Raw genomic sequence first — 9,571 nt, forward strand, 5'->3', positions numbered from 1 at the left:
GTTGTGCTACTTAGAAGTAACTGTAGTGGAATAATGTTTTTCCTAACATTAAAGGACATTTATCAGATTATTTGTCTTTTTCTAGTCTTGAGTTAAGAATATTTGTCACACATGTTCCCTCGTATTCCTCTCTTAAGGTGCACAGTGGTCAGGCTGAACAAAGTCCCGCCCATAAGACCATAGCTGGATCTCTGGGAGAAGCCAGAGTGAACAAGGGGTTTCTTAGCACTACTGTATTTACATTCAGAATTCAAGGACAGGCTGAAGGATGCCCAGCTTTTTTTTTTTTTAAGAGACAGAACTGCTTAAAAAAAATTTCTATTACTACTTTTTATGTCACGAAAGTTACTTCTTTTCTGTCCTATGCAGCTGTTACCATTCTGTCACTGACATTTAATCGTTGCCATTGCACACTACCTTTTCATTCCCTAGCTCAAGTGCGACAGAGCTGGCCCACAGACCCATCACTAGCACGACAGCCCGGCACAGTGTGGTGAACTGGTGCAGGAGGCAGTGGTTCAGGCAGACCACCTTCAACACTGTGGGCAAGTGGCATGGGAAAATACAGGACACTGAAGAGGGCATCTATTTGGAACATTTAGCAGGGTCTGACATACACACTGACAACATGAGACGAAAATGAATGCGAGTATTAGGTTGAGAACAATTAGTGTGAGTGAAATACATCCACTGCCAGCTCTCAGCTTCCTTAAGAGCTATTCTGAACTGCATAGTAAGTGCTGGTTGTAGAAGCTTAGGCAGATTGGACATAGCTCACCAGTTACTTATTGAGTCTAATAAGTTTAAAAAAAATAATGGAGAAAAAAAAATATGTGCTTTGCCATTTGAATAACTCTGATCTCACAGCTTGAGCACAGCAGAAGTAGTTACCTGGCGTAACAGATCAACTGAAACAGAATCGCTGTTTCATTCAAATTACCTATGCATGCAAAGTTAAACAAGTGTGTTAACTAAGGATAAGCAGCATAGAAATCAAGTCTAAGTTACCCGTTATTTATCATATATTTGTCAGACTGCCAGACATATCTTTTCCTTTCAGATTCATATCTGTGTCATACTAAACATAGTAGATGAAGTCACGAAAATAACACTTAACTCTACGTATCATTGGCCTTTAGTGCCAATGCATTGTGTGCCATAACCCTTCCAAGTTTACCAAACTTTTGGGAGAAAACAGCTGCTTTACCAAACCGTGAAAATAGAAACCGTACAACTCACCCTGCTCAGAACAGAAAGGAAGTGGTTTTACAAAGTTGTGGACAGATGCGTAACTACTTCCCCCTCAGTCCTGGGACAGAAAGGACAACACAACTGCACAGCTAGAATGTGATTCTTAAATGCAAACAAAATCCAGGAAATGCGATGACTGTGTAGACAAAAATCTGTTTGGAAAGTCGTGCTATCGAAGAGCTGAGCCAACGTTCTGCGCAGCAAAGTGATGAACAGAACATTGACAGGTCCACGTGGGACAGACCATAAGATGACACTCTACAAAAATCCAGTTTAATTTCACATTCCCAGTATCTCTCCTTGCCCATTAGCAGTCTGCCACAGATTTTAAACTTGTAACGCTCCTTCCCATTGAGCTAGATCCCCCCCCTAAAGTGCAAGTAAGACTCAGCTTTTTACCACTACTTCCAATGATCGTTATCTTGGTTACAAGAGCGATCAAAAACCAGTTGGCTGAGCCACTACCACTAGGCTTAGTGATACTCTTTTTTTTTTAACCCTGGTTACTTTTTCCAGCAAAAGGCAAATAGAAAACAAGTGTTCCTTCTGCCAGATGCAGGCATGACAAGAGACTGCCTTAAGTACCATCAAAGTAAGACACACATGCTAGACACAACCAGTGCGTTCTTGTGCATAACAAGAATTTGCCCTTGTTCGCTGGAAATGGAAGTCATCTTTGGGATCTTAATTCCTCACAAAGAATTCAGGAACAGTTGATTAGTCTTCATTAAGAGGTGCTTCTCTCTTCCTTGCATCTACATCGAAAAGATGAAAAAAGGAGAGGCAATTAAGCCAAAGAGTTCTGACAGCATTCATCTGAAAACTCAGAAACAGAATAAAGTTGGTTTGTTTTCGATGGACAGCACTTTCCATTTCAGACTCATGATATGAATTCACTACATGGACTGAAATGCTGTATGAATCCACAGCATGTTAACAAGATAGTCATACCAAAGTTCTGTACGTTTGCCCTGCTGAAACTGAAGACAACTCATGCAGTATTCAAGTAGCCCAATAAACTTTCAGACTCCAGATCTGTGATACTTTTACCCCCACTCTTGGCCCCTTGTTCATGATCCACTTCAAGGGTGAAGCCAGTATTTGCTTTACATACCAGCTACATAGATGACAACAGTCTGTTCTGAAAAGCATTTGACTAATTATGACTTTGCTGGTCTGCTGCTGCACTGCACACATTTAAAAAGACGAATGCTCTCCACGCGGTATTTTGAGGAACTGCCTGAGGCAGTCCCCGAAGACCACATCTTCAACTGCTCCAAACAGCAAACCTTTGAGCATGGCCCCAGGTAGGGTGTTAGAGCACATCTGGACAACTCAGTCCATTACTCGTATGCCATTACTACAGTAGCAGGCAGCGTGGCTGCCATTAGGAAATCTGGGGTCACCTCTTCCCAGCCTTCTGCAGAAGTGTCTCTGGGCTGACTTTAAGCTATCTGTGAGACCCAGTTGAATGTATGTAGCTCTTGAAGTGCACCATGATCACAGCTACTCTAGCAACTGCCTGCCAAAAGATGCACTTATATATATTTCTAAGCTTAGTTTATTTCCAACTCATAATCTATACATTCCAAGGTCATTATGAACATCTCCACTCAGAAATTGCTTGCAAATTAAAGACAAATCCCTTTTGCATTACTGCAGGCCCCAACTGCCCTTCATTAATACAGAAGACAGGCCCTATTCGGCCAGAACATGTAAAGAACATGATTATGAAACTGTTTGTGTAAGTCTCATGACTTTGTGCTAAACAAAGTTTGGAGGAGACAAATATACTTCTCAAATAACAGAAGAGCTTAGAGACTCCCAGTGACTGGAGCAGTGACTTGGGGTGGGACAAAATCTCAGCAGCCATTTGGGAGAGAAATCGGAAACTGCCTCTCCCATGCTCCCCATCACGCTCATCTGGGATACTGAGGCCAGGCCTGAATCTTCTTCTGTCACAACTTCTCCACTTCACGTAAAATAACTGACTAGTGATTAGAGATGAAAAAGCTTTCTAAAAATGAATGTCATAACCATCTAGCTACAGAGTTATTCCCAGTCTGCCTCTGACTTTGGAAATATCAAAATGCATTTTCTTTCTGGAGAACACTTAAACAGAATCATACCAGTTAAGTTCCTGAACTTTTTTTTGGCTTCTGCTCTTTCTTCAGCATCAAAATACCACACAGTCATGGCATATCTAAAAAAGAAAGAAATCTTGTGTTTGTTTCAACTTTTGCTATTAAAATAGAGCCCTGGAGTTTTATGCTCATGGAGAAAACAAAAAAACCCTGCATTAGTAGATAAAAAAAGGATGCAAAAGGCACATCTTTATAGACAAATATAGATAGTATTTTAAATGTGTATTTTATCAAGATAGAAATATAGGTGAGAATTTCTGCTTGGAAGCACAAAAGAGTGCACAGCCCCTGGTAACAGAGGGCAAAAGTAGCTTACAGACCTTTGCATGTTTTTCCGTTCTGGGACAGCTGTAGGCAGCTCGGGGGTTGCCCTGCGTCACATCAGCTTTTTGTGGCCTGTTGACAGATGGTAGCCCCAAGAATCCCTATAGTGTTACGAGGGCAAAAGTATAACCCAGCATCTCCCAGCTAAATAGCTATGCCTGGCTTGGAAGATTTCTCCTGTCACTGGTAAAAGGGCTTTTTTTTCCATCACACAAGGAATCTTATAATTCAAGCTTGTTCTTCCTCATTGGAAGAGAGAATTCCCAGTGACTCAAAAACAGAAAATCCACTCAAAACCTTGCTATCTATTTTTTATGCACGTGTATTTAAACAAACACGATAGCCATAATTTTAGATACAAATATTGGTAGAAGAGATGCTTTGCTTTTTCCTGGCCAAATATCGATACCAAATAAGCTACTTACCTGGTTGCATAAGAAGGCTGGACTTCATGTGGATTCCTTCGATCTGACCAAAAAAAAAGTAATCGGTCAAAAATTGGCTCAACATCTGCTACGTAGGACTTTCCTTCTGGGAATATCCGAAGAATTCCACCATGCAGCTGAAAGAAAAGGAAAGGTTGCTTTTTACACATATAAACACCCACATATTCATGCAAACAATGACTTATTTCTCCCTCCTCAGCACCCAACAAGTGGGGACTAAACATCTGATGATAACCAAGACCACTACATGACAACACTGGAAAACCATACACTGAATCTCTTGGCCACCTTGATTTTCCCAAACAGCTTGTAATGTTTCAGCATAAACATCTGGCTAAAGTAAATGAACCAAGATAAAGACAACACTGGCCCTGTGGAAACAGCTGGGAAACTTCTGACCTCCCACTCACATCTCTATAAGCAGTGAATACCACAAGGCAGGTAAGGGTGTTCCACCTGACCAGTCTGAGATCAGACTCTCCTCCCAGCAATCGCTAGATACTGCTTACAGTGTTTCAGAGCCTGCATCTGATCATACAGGAGTTAACTTTTACACCCTGGGAAGAGTGAAGTCTGTTCTATTGTTGTACTTGTAATAAACTTCTAATTGTATTATATCTCCCAGCCAGTCTTTTCCCTGCTTATGATATAGCCTGGTTTCTGTACCACATCGTTTGTCTCTTTCCATGTGCCACCAGTTTCAGTGAAAAACCCTGCTGATCTGCATGCACTGCAGAAACTTCAAAAGATGCAGATGAACTCTGCCTCCTCCCTGCTGCTGTTAGAGGGCTCTTTGGAGGCTTTTATGCGGCACAACAGAGCACAGGGAAGATGCTGTCAACCCAGCACTGACCTGACTTCGTACCTCCACATGGCATGCAAACCTCAGTAAGAAACTACTAGGTCAGGTTTAAAGCAATATGGTTGCTTTCAAAGGCCAGCATGATTATATTGCATCTCCTCCAGCATACATTTGCATAAAATTACTGTCACACCCACATAATGCTCTCCACCAGTGTCCCGGATTTCAGCTAGCTTTTAGTGTCCACTTGGGTGCTCCTTCACTATTAGAATAACAGTGCAGTGCACAAAATAAATTGGATATTTGCATTTCGTCCCACATTTCCTCCTTCATTTTATTACATTGAGATGTTCCACTGTCATACTCTCCATAAAGGAATGTGTTTTTCTCCAACAGTGCATTTTTTAGTGGCATTGCCTGTACATCTGAACTTGCTTTTGGAGGTTCATAGTATTTACGTGTGCTTAAAAAGCATCCACCTAAAGTGGTCAAGACAGGTTAGAGAGACAAAAAACATCAGGCAATTTTCAATAGATAATCCACGCGAATGGTTTGTGCCACATTGTGACAACAGAAGTGTAAAGAGACGTCCTGCAGTTTTACAAACTCTTATTTTGTTTCTAACTTAAAGGTATGGTAAATTCAAGGCTGACTTTATTGCCTTATAGTAATACAACAAAAACAAGAGCACCATCCTGTCAAGAGGCCCACTGGTGGAGTCAAAGATGGAGAGGACAAACCAAGCCATGTGCTTGTTCCTCTTACTAAGCCCCATCACTTCATAAGGAAGAAAACCACAAAGGCAGCTGCCTGAAGATCTTCCGCAGGTTAGCCTGAAGCAACAGTATCAAGAACGCTAAAGTCCCAAATTTGGGCTGTCATTTTATTCTGTTCCCAGAATCCACTTATTCCTTAGTGGATTATGTTTTTTCTTTCTAGTGCTTCATTGCTCTTTCCTCTAAACAAAGCATAAGAGCCAGCAGCCCAGTGCTTAGAAGCTTTATTCTATAGCAACAAAACAGTATGTGTGTGGGATGGGAGAGAGAATAATAAGGCAACAGTTCAGATTCTTACTTCCAAAGGATTGCCATAAACACCAAGAAAATAAATGTAGAGATGAGGAATAGACCAGCTGTTCAGAAGTTCACCAGAGTTCACAGAAGCAACTGACAGCTCCAAAGCTCTGTTTCTGAAGTATTTTTTTCCTTCATGTTCTGCCTCAACCCCATGGCTTACTCACCTTGGAGTCCCAGTTCTTATTCAGGTAATAAATACAGGTGATGCAGCGCCCGTCACCATTTGGATTGTCCACATGACGAACATACCCAGTTCCATTTCCAGGATAGCAAGCAACCATAGCCTGAATGAAAGATAAAAATTGTAAAAAAAAAAATTCTACAAGATGTTCACCTTCAGTTTTTCTTTGCTAAGCATCCTCCCACCACCAGTTTGGCTCAGCATTTTTCAGATGATCAATCCAAAACCTACAGCAGACACCACCAGACGTATCTTTGCACAAGCTTCTTTCACTGGATGAGTCAGCCAGTGTGAAATTCCAAACTGGAAAGAAATACCCTTCATATTTCACAATATATACACTAAAGTAGGAGAAAAAACCCGAATTAAACTAAAACACTGGTCTGTATGGTACAAGCTTATTGTTCTTTACAAGCTACGTGACTTCGAGACAGTTTCAGCTAAAGTTTGCTTGGGTTTCTGAAGATAAGCAGTCATTGCAAAACTGATTTGCCAGTCATAATGAAAGTAGAAAACGATCCCAGGATGTCATGCCTTACTACCACCATCCTCCTCAATTCATATCTTCCAGTCCCTGTCATATACATCCCTATGGTCCAACACAAAGTGAGGGTCCCCAGGAGGTGTAGGTGAAAGTCCATAGAGCAAAGTCTGCACAAATCTGTAACTTTGTGCCATGTTTGCACAGGGCAGTGCATGTTTGCTTTCATGGACTGAGCCACAGAACTAACCAAACAGCTTTCAGAAGCATACTTCTCTCTTTGATCATCTCCAGACTTACTGATACAATCACTTAATTCACAGTTTGTTTAAATTTCACCTTGAATGATGAGATAAGCCTAACAGGAATTACTCCAAACCACACGACAGTCAACAGGTCTTAAAAGGGTTTTTACAGCAAAAATGTATTAAACTTGAGTTGACACCATTAGCAGCCTAAGCAGGATGCAGGGAAGAGCAGATGAAACTGCTGGTAGGGTACCAGATCTTTGTCTCAGAGTCACTTCTTCATATTGGGACTACTTGGTAGTGATACCAGTCACCTTCCATGGAGTTTACTCCACTAAAGCTGTGGCAATAGAAATCTTGTTCCCACTCCTCTGACATCTCCTTTCATTGCTTGCCAGTATTAGCAGCAAGAGTGATGGGAGATGATGGGCTAAGTTCGGCTGGAAAACTGGACACAGTATCCAGATGTGGTCTCCCCAGGGCTGAGTAGAGGGTGATAATCAGTCCCTTACTGGCTGTGCTCCTGGGAATTTTGCCCTGGATGCTGTTGTGCAGGGAGCACACTGCAGGCTCATGTTCAGCTCACTGCCCAGCAAGACCATTAGGGTCCCCAGGCTCCACTGTGGCGCAGAGCTGCTCCCCAGCCTGTACTGCTGCAAGGGGCTCTTCCTTCCCAGGGGCAGGACTTCGCATTTGTCCATATTTAATTTCATAAAAGTTGCCGTTGGCCTGTTTCTCCAGCCCATCTGCATCCCTTTAGGTGGCAGCCCTGCCCTTGAGTGCATCAACGGGTCCCCTTCAGTTTGGTGTCATCTCCACACTTGACAAGAGTGCACTCTGCCATCTGCTTCAGGTTACTGACAAAGGCAGTTAACAGGTCAGGTTCTGTGATAGACCCCCATGGTGCTCCATTTGTTACCAGCCTTTAGGTATAATATGACTGATTAACCACCACCCTCTAAGCGCAACCATCCAAGCAGTTTTTTACCCATCTAGTTTTCCATCCATCCAAACCATAACATCCGAACTCTGGATACAAGAATATTGTACATGCCTATCCCACAGAATGAGGATGTGATTGTGCACCATTTGCATGACCTGCCCCTAATAATCTGCCAAGCACAGTTGATATCATTTAAGATTGACAGTATAGGCTTTACCAAAAGCAATTGAAATTTTTATCTAGGAAGTCTCGTTTTCTGCTTCCTAGCACATGCTAAAGCCATGCTGTCCTCGTGGGACACATGACCAGCTAGAGTATAGAACATGCTGCTTTAATCACAGAGGTAGTTTTACTGTGCCAACAAACACTGCCACAGAAGTTACTGCCAGCCAGGGCAGTGGATCCCTTGGACCCTCTGCTACCACGAACGAAAGTCTGTTCACAGGAGTCGGCCAGTTAGGATGGGTGTACACATACAGCTGCGAAAATACTGCTCTGCATCTCAAGTCATGTATGAATTGACTTCCTCCCCACAAGCACCAGCAAATGGTACCTTAAGACAGCAGTAAGTCACCAGAGCCCGCTCCTCACCCCGACACCTTGGGCCACAGCTGCTTTGGGGCTGGCGGCCCACTGGGGCAGGAGATTATGCTGAACAAGAGTGAGCACCTTTAATTCCCAGTAATAAGTCCTCTTCCATCACGCCTATCAGAGACATAGATGCCTTGCCATAGGTCCTGTCTGCTCTGTTGTCATTCTGCTGTTACAAACGGCTCCACAGCTGAACTTACATTTCACTAACAGCCTGATAACAGCAGTAAGGGCCAGTCTACAGCCTAGCACTGGAAACAAGCCTGGCTTAGGAGCACAAGCCTGGCAGAAACCACAAGCCAGCTGTAACTGCAATGTAGAAATGGTCCAAGGGAGCTGTACCCTCACTGGGGAGGATAACCCTCCTCATGCATCCCCCCATCCCAGCTGCTAACACAGCAGCTCACATGGGTGCACTCTTCACCCATCCCATGCACAGCGAGCTGGATTAGGTCAAACAATTAAAATAGTAACCCTTTGATAAACCTGATCCTCGTATGCTGGGGAATGTGACCCTGGGAGCTGAGAGAGCAGAGGAGAGGGGGCAGCGATGCCAGCAGGTGGGCAGGGAGGAGGGCTGTGCCAGGCAAGCCGGAGGAGCAGGGGGCTCATCTCTACAGCGAGCACAGCTGCTGCTGAGAGGATGCACGCCTACACTGCCAGTGCAAGGTCTGGCTCAGCAGAGCTCTGCTAATCATACCAGAGGGATGATGCATGGTGGGAATAAAACTTTGTTGACTGATAATACCTCATTTTAAGTCAATGTACAACACAAAATTATGGAGGCATTAAGGAAGTCTCCTCTTTGGAAGAGCAGACATTACTCCAAGATTACTGAACTGCCAAAAAATCAATCCAATATTACTACTATTTTATAATGCCACAATCAAAAAGCTGCTGAAGAATAATCGACTGCAGGCCAGATCCTTAAAGGGATTTAGGTCCTTTACTTACTACCAAAATCTGGGCAGAAGGCCAGAGTTTTCCCTGGCCTCCCCCACGTAGTATGTTCTCTTAGCAGAACATGTGCTTTGACTCCGAGACATTGATGCATTATTTATTTATTTACAGCATGCACCTTTTG

The 9,571-nt window shown here is 43.1% G+C and overlaps 1 protein-coding gene across 1 annotated transcript; it reads right to left on the reverse strand.

Moving 5' to 3' along the window:
* Positions 1–310: 310 nt before the first annotated feature.
* Positions 311–6,324, reverse strand: EGLN3 (egl-9 family hypoxia-inducible factor 3). Its single transcript, XM_009319364.1, has 4 exons — positions 6,208–6,324; positions 4,145–4,281; positions 3,381–3,454; positions 311–2,006 (listed from the first exon to the last, which is right to left on the reverse strand). The coding sequence occupies exons 1-4, from the start codon at positions 6,322–6,324 to the stop codon at positions 1,969–1,971; spliced, it is 366 nt and encodes a 121-aa protein (XP_009317639.1). The 3' UTR covers positions 311–1,968.
* Between the last annotated feature and the right edge of the window lie 3,247 nt (positions 6,325–9,571).

This window comes from Pygoscelis adeliae, unplaced genomic scaffold (assembly GCF_000699105.1).
Source record: "Pygoscelis adeliae isolate BGI_AS28 unplaced genomic scaffold, ASM69910v1 Scaffold71, whole genome shotgun sequence".
NCBI classification, from domain to species: Eukaryota; Metazoa; Chordata; class Aves; order Sphenisciformes; family Spheniscidae; genus Pygoscelis; species Pygoscelis adeliae.

Coding starts and splice junctions, on each gene's coding strand:
- EGLN3 (XM_009319364.1), bottom strand. CDS start 6,324: ATGGTTGCTTGCTATCCTGGAAATGGAACTGGGTATGTTCGTCATGTG. Junction 4,282..6,207: donor ATAAGAACTGGGACTCCAAG/GTGAGTAAGCCA, acceptor CTTTTCTTTCAG/CTGCATGGTGGAATTCTTCG. Junction 3,455..4,144: donor CAGCCTTCTTATGCAACCAG/GTAAGTAGCTTA, acceptor TTTCTTTTTTAG/ATATGCCATGACTGTGTGGT.